The 20,695-nt window shown below is 34.8% G+C and overlaps 1 protein-coding gene across 1 annotated transcript; it reads right to left on the bottom strand.

Moving 5' to 3' along the window:
- Positions 1 to 2,941: 2,941 nt before the first annotated feature.
- Positions 2,942 to 5,346, bottom strand: LOC143559703 (clavaminate synthase-like protein At3g21360). Its single transcript, XM_077048198.1, has 3 exons — positions 4,805 to 5,346; positions 4,060 to 4,313; positions 2,942 to 3,343 (listed from the first exon to the last, which is right to left on the bottom strand). Exons 1-3 carry the CDS (start codon positions 5,183 to 5,185, stop codon positions 2,977 to 2,979), a joined length of 1,002 nt encoding a protein of 333 aa, XP_076904313.1. The 5' UTR covers positions 5,186 to 5,346; the 3' UTR covers positions 2,942 to 2,976.
- Between the last annotated feature and the right edge of the window lie 15,349 nt (positions 5,347 to 20,695).

Here is a 20,695-nt window from a genome sequence, read left to right as displayed (position 1 = left end):
AAAGAGCATATTTAAACGTTCTAATACGTTCAATGAAGTTCTGGGTGTTCAAAAAACAATGAACATCTTTAAATGTTCTAATACTTTCTAAGAAGTTCAGGTTGTTAAAAAAAGTTTAGAAGTTCTGATAAAGAGGGTTCAAAATATTATGCTTAAACGTTCTGAAACAAAACTGAAGACCTTTAAACGTTCTGACCAAAAAAGAGTATCCTTAAACGTTCTAATACGTTCAATGAAATTCTGGGTGTTCAAAAAACAATGAACATCTTTAAACGTTCTAATACTTTCAAAGAAGTTCAGGTTGTTAAAAAAAGTTTAGAAGTTTTGATAAAGAGGGTTCAAAATATTACGTTTAAACGTTCTGAAACAAAACTGAAGACCTTTAAATGTTCTGATCAAAAAAGAGTATCTTTAAACGTTCTAATACGTTCAATGAAGTTCTGGGTGTTCAAAAAACAATGAACATCTTTAAACGTTCTACTACTTTCTAAGAAGTTCAGGTTGTTAAAAAAAGTTTAGAAGTTCTGATAAAGTTTAGAAGTTCTAAGAAGTTCTGGGTGTTCAAAAAAGTTTAGAAGTTCTGAACTTCTAAACAGAACTTCTAAACTTTATCAGAACTTCTAAACTAACAAAAAAATTTAACATATGTAACATGAAATTGAACACTCAATTCACTCCATATAATCTCGTAATCATCAAACAATTATCAATCGACCATCAATTTGATCATCGATTCGATCTTATGAACAAAATATGAACGTCTACAACTGGGTTTCCGCAAATGGCGCTTAAAACTTTAAACGTTCAGTTAAAACCCATCACTCAAAACTCAAAATTGATCAATTGAAACTTCAAATTGATGATTAATGGGACCAATTTCAACGTTTAATTGGTCAATTAGTTCAACAATTTCAATTTCAACTGGTCACTTTTATCAACAGGTCGTGACGGAGGAAGATGGTGTACGGTGGACGGAATCATTGGATGGTGGACGATGGATAGGATCGTTGGATGGTGACGGATTGCTGAACGGTCATGTTGAAGGTGGACAATCGATAGGAGCAACGATTTGATGAAAATTACAATATTGCCTCCGCGTGTTATTCGAAATCGACGGGGATGCGAGTCGCGTACGTAATGTACGATTAGGGATTATTGTATTGGATCCTTTATCTATATATACATATATGCTTATATATATGTACATACACGGCGAAAGATACGTAAAAACACACGTTCTATAGTCGGTTTTTAAGGAAATGATTTTATTTAAGCATTGTTGTTATTATTATACTTGATAAATGATTTTAGAAAAAAATAATACCAAAAATATAAACAAAAAGGGGATGGCAAGGGTTCGAACCCGTGACCTACCATCCGTAACCAAAAGTGTTAACCAACTAAGCTGACCAGTACATGCATTCATAACCGATTTCTCTTAAATATAAACAATAGCAGATCCAACAGATTTGAATATAAACCTTAATAAATCCAATTCAATCAATCCGTTAATGCTAATCAGTTTTTGAGTTAGGGTTTATGTTAACCTGTTAAACGCGATATCCAACCATAGTTTAATAACCTCGAATACTGATCAGACGTGGTGTAATGAGATATAACTAGGCCGGTGGTGGTGAGATGATGAACGAACAGGTAGCGGCTGATTATAATACAATTAATTAGGGAGGTTATGGGCGGCTAGGTTTAGATGATTGTGCATACAAGTTTAATTGTGTTTATTTGACTGTTTAGATATATAACGACATAGGGTTAGGGTCGGCCAAGAAAGGCTGTTATAATCCAATTAAGGTTGGAGGAAAAGTAGGCGACGGCTAAAGGGTTGAATGTGTAGGTTTAATTGTATTGAGACATCCCTTTTATAAGGGATTGAGATTAGGGTTCTTAGTCGGTTCGTTAAAGTCTTGGCCCATGATCTCGAATCATCCAAATCGCAATTAAACGAGAAATCAGGGTCGGTTTTAGATATATTGAGATCTTATGGTATAAATTTTAATTTATGTTCGAGGATTAAGGCTCAAGATATTCAATTGTAATCGGGTTTAGCGAAAAGGGTATGGATTATGGATTTGGGTCATGGGTATCCGTTTGGTGAAATGGGTAAATATATTAATATTATATATAGTTTGCACAAAAGCCCCTAAAGTTTGAGTGTGAAAACACTATGGGGTAAAAGTTTAGTTTTGGGTTAAAATGTATATGTTTCAAAGTTAAAGTTTATTTAATAATAATAATAATAGTAGTAGTAATAATAATATGAGTAGTAATATAATAAACAATATAATAATTAAGTGAGAGATAAATAATATTTTTATATTGATTTACATTTTCCGAAAACGAAAGCGGGTCGGATAATTTGGTATTTGTTTATTATCGAAATATCCAAGTTGTTACACCCAAACCCTTATTTATACTATAAAAAATAATGTTAAACCCCTTTTTAAATTATTGGCAAACTATTGACGAGAAAAAGTAACGGAATGTGTGAATATGCCCTTACAGTCATGCTTTGACCCATTGACTTTCGACTTGGACTATCACACTCATTTTAATTTTGGTCTGATTCAAATTTGGCGAACCACAACCAAACAACTGGCTACTAATAATCATAAATCAAAGCATCTTCAATCCGGGCGTTTCTAATCACACGTAAAAAAATCCATGTAAACACTCACAAGTCACAAGTGCTAAAATGCTAATAGTCGGTTTGTTGAAAACAATTCATTCTACTGAATGATAAATTGTAAATTTCGAATTTATAGGAAAACTAAGTAATATAAAAATAGTTTACAAATAATCATTATCAATAAATCTCAATTATAGTAGAGTAAAAGAAGTTTATTTAACTCAAAACAAACTCACGCCTACATAGACGTTCGCTTCTAGACTCAACGGTAGATGAATGTGAATGAAAACATGGACCCATATCAACCATAATATCGACATGGACTGTTTCAGTCACTTGCAAAGGGATACAAGTACACGGCGAGGCAACTTCAGTACTGGTTGTCGACCGTGAAGGACCGTCAAGTTATTAACAAGCATAACATCGCCTTTTTTCCAGGGTATCGCAGCACATTCTTCTTCCATGATTTTCAACAAGTCTTTGTATACATTTTTAGGCACAAAATCACCATTTCCAAGTTCAACGTATGGGTCAAGATCTTGAATTTTACCATTTGTTGGACCTATGTTACACGTCGCAAGATTATTGAACCAAGTTTTTTTTCCGGTCTCTTTGTTGAATCTAATGGCCTGCGCCGGACCTGTTATGATTCTTACACCATTCTCTATCCATTCCAACTTTGTTCCTAGATTTTTTGCCCTGCGAATCAAACATTCTCATGAGCAATATACTTTACATAAAACCTTGGGAAAAAAATGTTACAAATAGATGCATGCACTTGAACAAGAATTGGTAAAGCTAAAGTGGTGCTTGACACGACTTTTTATGCTTCTTGAGAAGGATACTAGACACCATCGATCGTGGCCTTTTTATTCATGTTTAAGCATATGTGTACGTCGCTAAGACACTTGTCATTGTAAAAGAGGTGTCAACTCATTTTTTGTGCTGGAATTTCATTTAGGCAATATTGGTGCCTAGAGATACCAGATGGATTATATGTTGAAATTCTATTGGTTATATATGCTTATTTTGGTTCCTTTTATTTCTATTATGAAGATTTTTTGGTAAACAAAAATGTATATTTGATAATTTTCCCATAATATTTTGTGTGTATTGAGTAACTGAAAATTAAGGATTTAAAATAAAAATAATAATGATGAAGTAAGAGCAATGACAACGATAATGATAAAATGTTAATAACTATTCTAATATTTATACCAAAGATCAAATATTAATATAAAGATAATAAACTAAGGCTAATATTACACAATTTTTTATGTTAATCGTTATATATCAATATAAAGTTGATGTGTTTTCTTGTGTTGCAACTTGTAAGATTTAGTTACTTCTTATTTCAAAAACAACAATCTAATCTAAGTTAACTAATTAATGTAGTGAAATTATTAAAGATGAACCTTTCATCTGCAACATTCTTGTCATCTGTCATGAATACAGACTTCCAACCTCTGCCACCAATCGAAGAGGAATGATCCTCATCACCTGTTACAGTTATAAACCTTAATCCATGCTCCTCCAGTTTATCAACAAACTCCGGGTGCTTCTCTTTCATTTTCTCGTACATAATATGACTCAAAACTATGGGTGTTTCTCCCCCGCTTCTTGGTTCTTCTTCACAGAAGAAAAATAACTTTGTAGGGAAGTTCGGAAGCTGTTTCACAAGTACAAAATCAGGTCCAAATAGTCACATGTTGTCGGAGTATTCATGGATCATCAAGTAGACAAGTACTACTAATATGATATTTTAATAAAATATTCTTTTCTTTAATTAGTAGGTGGTTAAGGATTCCACTAATTAGTTTTAGGCGTTTATTGAAGTTTATACTTGTTACTCTTGCAAGCGGACTCATGCAAGTTAGACAATTCTTTTGGAGTTTGTTGGTGTGGCAAACGTCGCTTGGGTGGCAAGCGAACTTTATAGAGTTTTTTCCTTAGCTAACGTCATTTATATATGACTTTTCACCAAACTCTATGGAGTTCGTTTTCCACCTAAGCGATCACATATAGCTAAGCAAGAACTTTCAAAATACGTCTAGATATATTTATTTGAATCACAAACCACCTACTAATTAATCCAAAACAATTTTTAACGTGAGAAACCAAACCAAGGATTAAGAAGGAACAAAGATTTGTTTAACATACGTAAGACATCTCGTGATGGAAAGGAATTTTCATCTCCGGGGGGCTTTCATTGGCGGTGTAAACCCGGCCAATGACTTTGGTTCGAGGTGTTAGGCCTCCTGCGTAGACGATTTCAGGATAGCCGAAAGCTTCAACCACGCCATTGAATTCAGAAGGAGAGGTAACAGGGAAGCCTCGGAAAAGAATAACACCACTCTTTTGTAGCAGAGATTCCAGCCATGGTTTCTCATCATTGATAGCCTTTTCAAACGTTAACACATTTGCTTCTTCAGTAGAAGTAGTGTTGGTAGTTGGTGACAACACAGCCGGGAATCGAACGCCGTTGCCGTAATGTTTTTGCTTAGGTAGTTCTACTTCTTGGAAGAATCTACCGGTGGCCATTTGTATTGGTTCTCTCTAAAGATTATATGCATATATATATACATAAGGCATGCATGTTTACATATGGTTTATCAAGGATTTTTATTTTTATTTTTTAATTTTTATTTTGGGACATGATATAACATTTGGATTGTGTCGGATTGTGTCTTTAAGGCTGACTCTTCTTTTGTTTATCAATTAGTTTCTTGACAAAATAATTCTACTAAAATTATGAAATAGATGTTCATATTCATTAAATGAAACTATGAACACTTATGCTACCTGGAAGATTTTTGTTTCTTCTACGTTACGTGTTGGGTAACTGTACTACTTTGACACGTCGAATAAAAGAGTTGTTAAAAATATGAATTATGTAGAAATAAGAGAAATAAGAAAATCTAGGTCAATTCAGTGACATTGGATATTTACTTATTTAGAGGAAACTTAACGTACAAATGAAATTAACGTATTAATTGTGATAATCAAGTAAATTACCGTGTTAATTGTGATAATCAAGTAAATTACTTTACTTGATTATCACAATTAACACGTTAATTTCATTTATATTTGATCTAAACCATACTTATTTATTAGATATATATACCAAACACATCACAGGGAATTGAAGGCTCAGAAAATACAGATATAAATAATCAGTGGTAGACCCAAAAATTTTTTCACAATGGTCGGAATTTTTTGGGATCGATAATCATTTGACTATCTCTATATAAGTTTTTTTCGGTTTGGTTATGTTGTTCGGGTCGGGTAATTTCTATATAAATTTTTTTGTTATGGTTCGGTTGTTCCAGTCGGGTCACATATATATATATATATAATATAAAAAGATAATCATACAAAATATCATATAACATAAAAAAGTACGTGAAACTTCATTTGAAATGCATCGTTAAAATACAAAATATCATAACTACTTTTCCACGGAGTATTTCTCAATGAGATAATTAAAAATTGTTTAAATCTTATCACTCATTTAGTTACGCAAATTGGATTTCACATACTTCATCGCCGATAAGCATCGTTTAAAGCTTGCGGTTGTTACGGACAGGGACAGAATCACGGGAGGGTAAGGAGGGTCTGCTGACCCTCCGGCCATGCTCCGGCTATGTGAATTGTGATCCTTTATCCCGTGAGTTTTCTAGGTTTGACCCTCAATAATGTTCGTTAAGTAGTTTCGAAGATGATTACTGTAAGTTAAAAAGAAGAACATGTAAAAAAGAAAAATGGTTCTCACCGGAATTTTAACCTTCTGTGCTAAGTTAAAAAGAAGGTGGGGTTTAGGGTTGTTCACGAGCCGAGCCGAACCGAGCGAAGGATTGCTCGTTGCTTGGCTAGGTTACAACCGAACCGAACGGCTGAAATTCAAATCGAGCGAAAACCGAAACAGGCCGAAATCGAATCGAGCATTTTTCGATCGAACATCGAGCGATTTCGAGCTTAATTCTTTTATTTTTCAATTTAAAATTTTCAATAAGAAACAAATTTAAAGGTTGTAAATAATATATTTTATAAATAAATTAGTAGTTTTTAGACAAACATGTAATATATTGTAAATTTCTATTAAAAGTAAGTTTATAGTGAGATATAATGATCATGTAAACAAACTTTTAATATTCTAAATTTGAATCGAACAAATAAAACTATAAAATTGACGGAATATGAAAAGTCTAAGGGGGTAAAAATAATTGTAAGCTTATATTTACGTGTTTTGTCTATATATTTATATATATGTTCATATATAATTATATATAAATAAATTAAAAATATTCGAGCCGAGCCGAACCGAACCGAACAGACCCTTGCTCGTTGCTTGGCTCGTTTACAAACCGAACCGAGCAGAGCAGCTCATTTTCAATCGAGCAAAAAAACGGGCGAGCATTTTTCAAGCAATTTTCGAGCGAGCGGCGAGCGAGTTTGAACGTCGAGCGGTTTGGACGGACATAGTGGGGTTGGAAGATATGAAAGGGTATTTATGTAATTAACGCCTTCAATAAAAAGCCTCCTTAGGTCTAGTCATTGTCATTGTCATTGTCATTGTCATTGCAGAAAGTATTTGTAAGTTCATTTTTTGATAAAATAATTAAATAAATAGTCAATTATTTGTTTTACGTGAAGTAAACTTTACTTTTAGTATATAATCTATACTCTTTTCGTTTATACAAAACAAAATTTAGAACTTTTAGCTTTATCATTTGTTTATCATTCTTTCTAATTTTTACATCATTAAACAAAAATCGTGTTTAAACATTAATAATTGACGTGTATGTAAAAATATATTATGACCATTCGGCTTAAAGTTTCTAGTTCCGTCACTGGTTACGGATAAAGATATATCAATGTAAATGAAGTTGGTGAGTAAAACAACGTATATAAAAAACGTAAACATTTTCTTTTAAGATTAAAACTCTTAATTCAATTAAATTACCGGACATATCACTTACGTCATTGTAACCTTTGTTCGAGTCTTGGATGTTATATTATTTTATATTGAAAAAGCATGTGCTACTTGTAACACGGTGGAAAAATTTTTTATATATTAAATATGAAGAAACCAAATTAAATCCCTAGATATTTCAAAGTCCAAACAGGTACAAATATCAAACATACCCCATACCGTACCGTAGGGATGAGCTCGGTGTCGTACCGGTACTGAAAATACTGATCCCGAAAATCACAAATTCTTGGTACCGGTACCGAAATATTCGGTTCCGTACCGGGACGATACCGGTATTGAATGTAAAATTCGGGAAATACTGGTACCGTACCGTACTATACTGGTACTGTACCGACCCCGAAACACAAAACTTTGGTACCGATGATACCATATCGGTACCGAATTTGCTCATCCTTACCGTATCGTACCCTTATCTGTACCCGATTGTACATGTACCAAAAGTCAACAAAAACGAGTACCGATACCCATACCGAATAGACTAAATCGATATATGTGGGGATCAATACGAGTACGAATACGGTTATTTGGGACAAACAAAACTTATCCATAAAGTTTGGGTAGTTGAGCATGAAACAATGAAATGTTACATAATAACATGTTATGATGTTTCTTAGACACATAAATAATATCACTATGAGCCGTTCTCACTTTAGTTGGATGGTATCCAGTGAAGTAGGTGTGTTTAAAAAATTTTGGATTCGAATTATTTGGAATTTCGGATATCCGAATACCTGATATCCGAATTTCCGGATTCGGATCCGAACTATTCAGAATATTTTTTTAATTAATAGATCATAAATATTATTCATAACTTTCGAATAATTTTTAGAATCTTTGGATATTTTGGAAAATTTTCGAATATTTCGGATACTTCGGGTAAATTTATCGGATTTTTTGGAAAAAATTTCGGATATTTCGAACATCCGAATCAGTTTTATAAAACTGTTTATAATTATTATTATTTTCGGATATCAGGTTTACTATCCGTTCGGATTTTCGAAATTTTGGATTCGGGTTCGAATAGCGAAATCCACTATCTGAAAGGTCCAGATATCCAACTTTGAACAACCCTACTATGAAGTGTAACATTTAACCGGTCAAAAAAAAAAAAGAAAAAGAAGAAAGAAAGAAAAAGAAAGGGAGTCACTATGAGTTTCGTGCTTTTTTTTAAACTATCTATTGGCAAAAGCTTATTTTTGTTGTTACATTATTTCGACTACCAGAAAACAGGGATAGTGTGACATGCGTATGTATATGCATGTGATACGTGTATGTGGTTGGCTAGCTATTTGGCTGGACATGACATCGATGATGAACAAAAGGACCCCGGGATATCAGAGTAACATGGCGTGTTTAATAATTTAAAATTAGTGTGCAATTATTTGGCTCCTATATACTTGATTTATTTAAGAAAATTATAAGTTACCTTTATTTAAGTACCTCTTTATTTGAGTAGAATGGAACTAAATAAACATTTTACAAACATAAATTTTGTTAGTTTTTTTCATCTCATTGGTCTGACTTTTATGTATTATTAAAAAGAATATATGTCACACCTATATATTGAACACGTTTTTTTGTCGTTTAGAAAAGACCCAACACGATTTAAATACTTTTTTCAGTTTGACTTGGGGACATAAAAGGTTTTTTAAACCGACAAATTCACTGGATGAAATTATGAAGATTTAGACATTAGACGCTATCAGATTATGTACATGTTACATGTTTATTTGAAAAAATCCAAGGAAAAATATGACACAAACACGTGATAATTTCTTATTAAAAAATTAGGGTTTTAACTACATTGACGCTTGACGTGGTAATACCTTATATATTGCATGTTTGCTACTAACCTTTTAAAAATTACATATATGTTCCCTCACGTGTGGACCTAGCAAGAGTTTTTCTTCTTGCGTGTATGAGGAGTATCATGTTTACGGTGAGTCAACTGCCTTAAAAACCATTTCATGCAAATTGATCAAACACAAGAAAGCGTGCATTGATAACTAACATATGGTTTTCCCCTTTGCATTTAATTCTTTTGGGTTTATCACGCCTGAGACTATGGAGCTACTTAATCGAGTTCAACTTGTCATGCGTAACCCTATTATGACTTAAAGATCAACCAATATAGTTTATAAAAGACTCGGTTTTACAATTTAAAAGGGGCTAAGGACGCAACTTGCTACCTATATGCTTTCTATTTCTATGTAACTTAAATAGTTTATTATGAAATGGAAAAGTTTTATCTCGTTCTTCACTGCTTACTCACCGTAATGCACATACTTTTTGGGTTGAATGGATGTTAATTTTTAGAGTTATACTTTTGTTTGGTTTATAGTTATTACAGTTATCTTAATTATTTAAGTTATTAAGTTTGTATTTTCAGGCTTTCGTTTACATGTTCCAAGCCCTGAATTTTTTATGTATTCTCAAGGATGGCTCTGCATTACATGGTCAAAAATGAATAGTAAGAGGCTAGGTATAGTTTTAAAAAGGTGGGAGCAAACATGCACTAACGTCTTACCAAATAGAGAATTCGTGTAATCAACTCCAAAGTTATTATAAACTTGAGGACTAGTAAAATTTAAAATTGTTAAACATCATTTGGTCTTATGCAAATTACGTAGCTATTAAATAATATAATTAAGGTGAATAGAAGATTATCTATTATTATATGATGTTAATACTAATGAGCCTCGAGTTACTTTACAAAAGGAAACAAAAATCAACTATTATAATAAACAAAAATGATTGTTCAAGCATATAACTCTATAATTGACTTAATATTTTGACAAGTGACATCTATATCTTTTCATCTTGTATTTTTAATTATTTTATTAAAATAAATCATTTAAAACCTTCCATAATTTATCATTTTATCCCTATATCACATTAAAGCATCAGAATGCTGACATGTTTTTCCCCGTAGCGTTTAATTTTAACAAAAAGAAATGCTTCTTAATGATATTCTTTTACAATATTTATTTTAAAATTTTAATGTAACATTCTATTGTTTTTTACAACTTAATGACTTATACAAAATAATAGTCTTAATAATTTCATATTAAAAAGTGAATGCTTTAAGGTTTTATACTTAATCTTATTTTTAATTTTTATTATAAACTACACTTAACACTTTAATTTTTTAAAACCATTAATGATTTTAGAAATCTTTTACTTTCCGACTATAATTATAGCTTTTATATTATATTCCAATAATAATAATAATAGTAAAATTCTTAAAAGCTTATAAACTAATTTTTATATAATCTTACTATCCTATGTTTTTTTTATTAAAATTGGCTTATTTCACATAAAAAAAATGTTTAGTTGTTGTAAGTTTTGGACAACCATCAAACAATGATAATTTTCTTGTTGGTCATGTGGTGTTCAATGCTCATGCGCATAAAATCTAGATAAATACCTTTTAGAAAAAATACATGTAAATATGACCAAATATTTAACGATCGCTACTATCCAAAAGCTATAATGGTTTCATGTTTTTTGAGATGTTTTGTTGCTTTGAAAAAGAGAAGATGCTTTTTAAGTTTAAGATAATGTTTTTTATTTTATTTTTTAAAGTACTTTTTTCAGTTTTTGTGGACTATCATTGTTTTAAACTTAGTATCCAGTTTTTGCTTATATATACATACATACATATATATATATATATATATATATATATGGATCAGGATCATGAGAGAACCTTTTTGAAATTGAGAACTATGAGAACCATTTTGGACCACAAAAAACTCAAAAATAAAAAAAAATCATATAATAAAAAAACACAAAAATCAAAAAAGTATAAAAATCAAAATTCTTATTTTATCATCCCGGTTTCATAAAAAAAACTTGGTTTAGCTAAATTATATACACATATGTATAATATATACATATATGTATATTTTCATGTTTTTTGTACACATGTGTATAACTTAAGATAAATGATACTGTACATATGTGTATATTACGTAACCAAAGATTATATAAAATTATACATATGTGTATAATACGACGTTTTTTTTTGTTTTTTTTAATGAAACCAGAATGAAATATAAGAATTTTGGTTTTTTTTACTTTTTTTAAATTTTTTATTATTTTTTGTTTTTATAATTTTTTTAAAGTTGTTTTTAGTGGTTCAAAATGGTTCTCAAAGTTCTCAATTTGCAAAGGGTTCTCTTAGGATCCTTACCCATATATATATATATATATATATACATATATATATATGGAAAGGTTAAAATAAAAACTCACTTCAGTTGCGAAAACCCTGGAAACCCTATGATAGCCATTGATCTTGATGAGTGGATGGTTGAGATTGGACGATTTAAAAAAGTCTCATTTTGTAATTAAATAAAACATGAAAAAAGTACAAAAGGACAATCTGGACAATTTACATTCCTTGCTTTATGTCACTAGTCAAGAACATGCAGATGAAAGGCCTCTCTCTCTTTTAATTATTCAAAACCAATTATTCAAAACCAAAACTCTCTATCTCTCTCTCTTCCTTCATCTTTCATTCACATAACCAAAACTCTAAACCAAAACTCTCTATCTCTCTCTCTTCCTTCATCTTTCATTCACATAACCAAAACTCTTTCTCTTTCTTCCTTCATCTTTCATGTTCCCTTTTCCTCCATCAAAACCACGATCCAAATCATATCGAAGCCAAGATCCAAGGTGATGACGGCGGCGAAGGCCTTGGTGTATCGGGAAGGTGATGACGGCGGCGAAGGCCTTGGTATATCGGAAAATTCCATGTATCAGCGGTTTACCACTTGATCCGGTGGTTTTTCTCTACAAAAGGTTTAGATCTGAAGATTTTATATTGACAAACTTCTGAACAAGAATTTATGGATGAAAGCTGCTAGGATCTCGTCGTTTTTAGTTTTTTTTTCTCTTTTTTAAGGTACTATGTCGACATAGTTCAGATTTTGTTGTTTTAGTATTTTTGTTTTTTGAGATATTCTTTGAAACTTTGTTTGGATTTGAATCTTATTTTATATTTTTTGAAATTTGTTATTTTAGAGTAGAAAAAAAGCTTCATTCTTCTGTTTATTGCTGACCCTTGAAAAGATTCAATTTTTTTTGTTTTTGTTGCAATTATTGAAGAAATCTTGAATTTGGTAATAAATCTTCATCTTATTTTTTTGCTGAAAATAAGACAGTGGAGTGGGGTGGTATTTAGAGTTTGTACTGGAAATATTATTAGCGAGTTTTTTTAAAATATATACGTACATTTTTAAAACATATGTTACGTTTGTCTATAAAGGTATGTTTAAATATGCAAAACATATGTTACGTTTTTCTATAAACGTATGTTTTAATATGAAAAAACGTATGATTTTTTGTATCGAAATATTAATATTTAAGTGGACCATTTTTAATATTTGCATAACCCATACATGCGACAGTGAGAGTGAGAGTGGGGTGGTGTTCAGATTTTGTACTGGAAATATTAGTATCCAGTTTTTTAAAAATATATACGTATATTTTTAAAACGTATGGTATGCTTGTCTATAAACGTATGTTTTAAGATGTAAAAACTATGTTACGCTTTTCTATAAACGTATGTTTTAATATGCAAAAACGTATGTTTTTTTGTTTCGGAATATTAATATTTGAGTGGAAAATTTTTATTATTTGCATAACCCATACATGCGCAAGAGAGGGTGAGAGACGGGTTATACAAAGTTTATGAACATTTAATACAAAATAGAGTGTAGGATACAAGTATTATACCTTTAAGAAATCAATCAAATCAACTAAAACATTATATACATGAAAGCTATGTGCTTATGGCTTGAATAATGAACTAAATATTAGTTACATAAAATAAAGCTAAGAACTAAATAAATAAATTTATCAATCCCATAATCAAACCAAATTAAAGCTGTTAACTTTTTTCAATCTCATAATCAAACCAAAATAACATTTGAATATCCAAATTAAAACATCAAAAGAATCCCTTATGTAAACAAACCCTACCTACAATTGTAAACAAACACATGGCTGGAACAAAAGATTCAAAATATTTGGCTGGAACAAACCTTCAAAAACTTGGTCGGGACACCCCTGGCCGGAATTTAACATCCGGCCCCTCGCACCACCAATATTGTCCGCTCTGCCCACGAAGAGCTCACGGATTTGTTTTTGGTTGCCCAGATGGAGACTTCCCAGGAGGTCACCCATCCTAGTACTACTTCCACCTAAGCACGCTTAACCGTGGAGTTTTCATGTGCTCTACAGCCAACTAAGCCCAAAACGCGTTGGTGATTGAAGAGACATGACATTTACTTATGAACCAAAGATCTCTCTTGTCCACGGCCGATGTGGGATTTCCCTAAGAGTGGGACGATGTTGTGTTTGCCAAGGGTGTTACATTGGGTTTATTGTATTCAAGTGTTTTTTCTTGCTTCACTAAGACCATTTTTTGTGAACGGAGCTTAAGAAGATAGAAATATTTGGATATAAAACAGGTAATTCATTAAGACTAAAAACCAGGTCAAAGGTTATAACAATCAAAACCGGGTCCGTGTTTTTTTTAAAAAAACTATAAAAAATATTTGATTAATCAGGAAAGAATTCACATGGCATCTAGGTGGTATTTTATGTGAAGGTCCTAGAACTTTGTCATGTTAAAAATAGAGTATATATACTTAAATAGATTAGTAAGATTTACATGTTATACTTGAAGGAAAAAAAATACATTTCAAAGGTAATAAGCTTGAAACACGATTAACACATGTTGAAAAAGATTCTATATATACAAACAAACCATATATATGTGGATGCTAATGAATAATCCAGCCCACTAAATGGTCACCGGAAGATTATTCCGAGAAGCACAACTAGGGTGTTCATTGGATCGGATAACGATTTATTCTATGCGGAGGTCCTAGAACTTTGTCATGTTAAAAATAGAGTATATATACTTTAAAAGATTAGCAAGATTTACATGTTATATCTAAAGCAAAAAAAATACATTTCAAAGGTAATGAGCTTGAAACACGATGAACACATGCTGAAAAAGATTCTATATATACAGACAAACCATATATATGTGGATGCTAATGAATACTTGTAAGTTCCCCGGACGGATCACACGAGATATCCCGATATACACAGGTGCGGAATCCCTGTGTAGATCGTTACGGACGTAGAATATTAGCTCACGAACACACGTACACACGATACGAACAACCACACGTTATATTGATAACTCAAACCGAGATGCTTACAGACTCACGTCAATAGACTCACACGTAACTGAACTCGATCAACCAAAACACTAACTGACCAACCGATTAACCGATTCTCTTAAACAGTTATCCCGTAAACTATTTAAATACACGACAACTTCGCCTCAGGCGAAGTTGTCAATAACTTCGCTCGTTGAACAAGTTCGCCTAGGCGAACTTGTCAACAACTTCGCTTGGTTAACAAGTTCGCCTAAGCGAACTTGTCAACAACTTCGCTTCTAAACAAACAATTACATAAACAATATTACAGACTCGATTACAGACTTTAGACATATGAACTACTGACATCTATGCACCAACAGACTCCCCCTTGGTAGTAGCTTCATATCTTGATCTTTCAGCTCTTGTCTCGTAATCCTGTATCTTCAAGCGTGCACTCCTTCTCTCACACACACCGTGACTACTCGCTGATATTTCCTTGCTTCATCCTTCCAAGCAGGAATGTAGAATATCTTCTTTTCGTTCAACGCTTGCAAATCAGCTTTCGATAAGTTAACAAGATGCATCGGGTCATACACCCTCAGCACTTCTTGTTCATCTTCGTCTTCCATCACGGCTTCTGCAGTCTGGCAATCAACATACCACCATTTTAGATTCTTCAACACATCTTGAGGCATAGTCTTCATAGGAACCTCCTTGATGCATCGGATCGGCTTGTACTTCATCACCATCCATGGCTTGCCATCTGCTCTCAATCCTCTCTCTGTATCCTCCACGAGCTTTCCCTTCTGTGGCTTTAAAAGTTCAAACTTCTTTTCTTTTACGCCTTCTTTCCACACAATCTTCTCAATCATTCTTGCCATATTGTTATCACTTCTGTTTATCAGGCCCAACCTGGCCAAATCTTTCACCTCGCATTCCGGCAACGTATTGAGAGATCTCAACATTCGTTTGAAGTATTGAATACCATCGTAACGCTTCACCACAAACAACTTGATCTGATCATCATATATCCAACAGATGATTCCCTTCTTAGACTCAGCATAGCCTTTAATGTTATAGCTCTTCTTGAACATGGCTGGAACAGCAGGCTTCTTGGTCTTGATAAACCAATGAGCACACCCTTCCTTCCACCTAGGCTGCTCCTCCCACTCAGTCTCATCTATCTCAGCACTCACCTCGGCTTTCTCAACCTCAAGGATCTCGTGTTCAACGTTTTCTTCTACTATCTCCCCCCCTTCTATTCCACTCTCAATCACAATCTGCTCGCCGATCTTCTCAATCATGTCATTCGGCAGCACATCTTCATCAAACAACACCTCATCACTGAACATGTCATCATCAAGCTCTTTCAGTGCATCGATCACATCATCTTCCACCAACACTACATCATCACCAGAACCACCAGCCACGTCAGTAGACTCCCCCTCAGCTGTGGAAGTACCAAGAGCTTCAGAAGTTCTTGGCAGCTCACCACCTGCGTCTTTCGATGCATTGGGATCATCGTTTCGGTCATTCCTCTTCTTCGTTCTGAGCTCGTCGCCTTTACAGCTCATCTCCCCCTGAGATGCCAAGAACTCCTTCAAGGCATCTATAATCTTCCCATGCTCAACCAGGAGGGATGCCTGTAGTTGATTTGCTTCCACTAGGCTTTGAATAGTCTTTGACTGTTCTGCCACGATCCGCTCTAGTGAAGCTATTCTCTCTGTGGCTGACATTGGCGAAGGCGAGACTCCAGAAGCAGGCGTAACCGCAGGTGGTACCATACCTGATAACCCTGCAGCTGTGACGACCGTTGACTCCACAAAACGAGCAGCTACCACCGATTGAGTAAGCATTGGCGGCGGTAGAGACACGATCTCCGGAGTCGACGTCTGGATGATAGTGGTGGATGGAATGCCAGCCGTTGATGTAGCCACCACGGAAACATCCGCAGCGCTTGTACTCGTCACCTGTACAGAAGAAGGAACAATGGACATACCAGACAGTGCGGCCGGAGCAAATCGTACAGTCCTTGAAGTCTCTCCAGCTCCCATGCCAGCACCTGTCCTCTCCCGTCTTGATCTTCTAATCAGCTTATGAATGTCCTCTTCTTCTTCCGACTCATCATCATCCTCTGTTCTCTTCCTTTTCCCAATCGTTCTTTCCCGAGACACCATCAACCGTCTCCCCTCATTCATAATCTCATCTAAATCGGAGTCAGCCATCGACGTAGCTGCTCTAGTCATACTCACTCCCAAACTCTGTGCAGCCGAGACCTGCACCTCCTCCACATGATCCATGTCAAAATAGCCTTGACCTCCAAAAACAGCGTCAAGGTCTATATCCTCTGCAGTAGATACAACAGGCACAGCAGGAGCAGAAACAGCTTGAGTTGCTCATGCCTGTTGTGGTTGAGGATCTCTGAACTCGTCCCCGCCAGCAGGAACATACTCTGGGTTAATTAAAAACCCAAATAGAGGAGTATGCCTGGGACGACGTTCAGGATTGCTCCTCGCACTTGACGTGCGGCACTGAGCAAAGATACGTTTGCTCACTGATTCGACGTATCTGATCGGGCGTCTCTGAGGTAGAGCCGGAGCCACATGGTTCAATATCATCTGTAAAAAGCGTGGGTACATGATGAACCGCTCCCGAGACATCGCCCTTCTTTGCCTGTCTATCTCGTAAAAGACCATTTGGCTGAAACTATAACGCTTGTTATAGGTCAGTGCAGTCATAGCAGACTGCATGGTCGCACCCATGCCATCTGTGCCCGCCTTCCTCCCCGACATGCACATGATCATGACGTGCATGAGGAAGCGCCACTGGTCTAGAAGGAAACCTTTCCTCCTTTGGGTATCTCCTAATGGACCTGAGTAGCCCATTCGAAGAAATGCTCCATCACGAAAAGGAGCTACGAACTCTGTAGGATCGTCTCGAGTCTCCTCACCAAACTGTAATGCCACCCGGATCTGTTCAGAATTGAACTGAACCTGTTGATTGTTCACCGTAGCTCTCATCACCGGGGGCTCAACACGGCAATCATATTCTACCGTCTGCCAGAAGTCTTCAATATTCGGCAGAGATATCGGCAGCGTGTTTGTGATCGCATGAAAGATCCTCGAGCGCAGGAGGAACGAGATAATCTCGCGGTAGTCGTCCACACCGCTCGTCTCCGGGTCAAGAGTGATGTACATATTGTGACCCGGGTAAAATTGTCTCTGATTGTCACCATCATCGCCTCCTGCACCTCCAGCACCAGCTACCGCAGCCATATCTGAAACAAACTAACCAAGTTAGAACGACACAAAGACATAGCACAAGTTCGCTTGTTACCATGAGCGAAGTTGTGATAAACTCTGTATAGGCGAAGTTAAAGTTGAGGCGAAGTTGGGAACAACTTCGCTTCAGCTTTAAGTTCGTCTAATTAATACCAAGTAAAATTGATCTTAGGCGAAGTTAAAGTTAACTTCGCCTCATCACAACATCGCCTCAGGCGAATTTAAGTTCTGGGCGAAGTTACGGATAACTTCGCCTCAGGCGAACTTAAGCTTCGGGCGAAGTTACGGATAACTTCGCCTCAGGCGAACTTAAGCTCTAGGCGAAGTTACGAATAACTTCGCCTAAAACCTAACTTCGCCTGAATCTGAATCGGCGACAGTGAGGTTATGGAACTACGTGCAGGTGATGTTTTCGGCTAGTTTTAGACGATTAAGCACCCGTAAACACAAGTTTTAAAGACATGTTGACGATCAGTTTAGTGTTCACCACGTAAAAACACAAGTTAAGAGAATCGGTTTCGAAACCGATTGGTTCGAGGTTAATAACCGGGTCGAAACGACCCTTGATTAGCATGAACGACCTTATCATATATGATAAAACAACATCCGAACCTTTGATCGGTGAAAAAATCGGAATAAAAACACGTAATCGAGGTTAAATATCAAGTTCGCCGGAGAATGTGTAACTGTGGATATGTTTGCTGAGAATAATGAACAGATTGACTGTTTATCTGCCTTATATATGGGCGGAGTTATTCAGGCGAAGTTACGGATAACTTCGCCTAGGCGAAGTTAACCACAACTTCGCCTGTTCAACAACATCGCCTATATATTTATAAAATCAAACCTTATAATTTTAACAATTTTCCAATTAAGTTATAAAACTTTCCTAGAAGAAATAAATAACATGATCAATTCTAAGTAACCAGTTAATAAATCATAAAACTATCTAAGTACAAAAACTTAAAAAATTTAAAGTATAAGGGATCAAATTTCAGTCTCGATAGGGACTGCTATGTTTTAGAAAAGATCCGAACAGGAATCATACTAACTACGTGACTGTCACATAGATCCGTGTTTAGCTGTATTATGACATATAGAGACAGGTTGTAAGCAGGTAATATACTTAAGATGGTTTTCATCGTTTCTGTGATACGAGTTAGGTTCAATTAATCCTTAAAATTTAAGTGGGCAACAACTCAGAAATATTGATGCCTCCTATCTATCCTCAAAGCGTATTTGGCTTTCCCAAGTCACCTCGAATTGACTTCGACCCATAGTGTCTGATTAAGTTATAAATATTCTTGATCTTCTTCCCGTTCTTCTCTCTTACTCAATGATTGTGAAGTCTTGAAATTATCATCACTAATATGTTACAATAACTTTAAATATATATATATATATATATATATATATATATATTTTATGAACAACATAGACTTCAAAGTAGAAATTAACTGCAAGTCCCGAATCTGGATCACTGCAGTAACTTGAGACGCTATCTTCACGGGAATCAGAACACACATGGGCTCGTGTATGACTGGGTAATCGCTTTTCTGCCTATCATTCGAAAAGATATATATGAAGACACGCAAAACTCTTAAGGAGTTTCCACGTAAAATCAAGTAAAATTAGTTTGTATCACATCTACTTTTACGCACCATAAAAAGTTACCATGACATACAATGATTGTCCTAAAGCCTTTTAAGCCTAATAACTTCACTAGTTAAGCACACAAAGTTAGTATATCTATCATTTTCCAAGGTTGGATCAATTTTCCGTTTAACATAGCTAACGAACTTCTTACGAAGTAAAAGACTTGAAAAGTAATTTCATTTCCCTTAAACAAAATTTTAAACAAAAATCGCCCCGACCAAAACAAAGTCTTCAGGTAAACGGCTATCCCGAAGATCCAATGGATCAACTGGACCGACCACATACTAGTATGTGTCCTTCTAACTAAGTATGATCGACTAATTTTAAGCGAAAGAAAGAAAAACTCATCATAAACCGCCCCGGTCACTATCAGTAATCTGGTTAATGGCTATCCTCAAAATCTACAAGTAGAAAATGAGGACCAAAACATATCCGAAGACTAGTCCTTCAAACTAATGTAACCGACATAATTTTAAGCGATAAGATGACGTTTTTTTTTTTTTTTTTTTTTGAATAAATAAACAAGAAAAACATGGTTACTCGGGATTGATCATCCCATTCAGTTCAATAAGGTTTTGAAATCTGGATTTGTCAAACGCTTTAGTGTATAAATCAGCGAAATTATCAAGCGTATCCACCTTTTCCAGAATTATCAGTTTCTTCTCAGCACAATCCCGTATGAAATGATGACGTATGTCAATGTGTTTAGTTTTACTATGTTTCACGGGATTGTTAGTTACTGAGATAGCAGCTGTGTTATTAATGCAAATAGGAGTAAGTAAGAAATTCAGACCATAGTCGCGCAGCTGTTGTTGTATCCAAAGAACCTGAGAGCAGCAGTTAGATGCAGCCATGTATTCTGCCTCACAGGTTGAGATTGCGACTGAAGTCTGCTTCTTGCATTGCCACGACACCAATCTGCCACCAAGAAACT

The sequence above is a fragment of the Bidens hawaiensis genome, unplaced genomic scaffold, assembly GCF_021521415.1.
Source record: "Bidens hawaiensis isolate Kalapana, Puna unplaced genomic scaffold, B.hawaiensis_p1.1 tig00020022_1, whole genome shotgun sequence".
Classification (NCBI taxonomy): domain Eukaryota; kingdom Viridiplantae; phylum Streptophyta; class Magnoliopsida; order Asterales; family Asteraceae; genus Bidens; species Bidens hawaiensis.
Note: the sequence above shows the minus strand (reverse complement) of the source record. Positions and strands in the feature narration are given on the sequence as shown.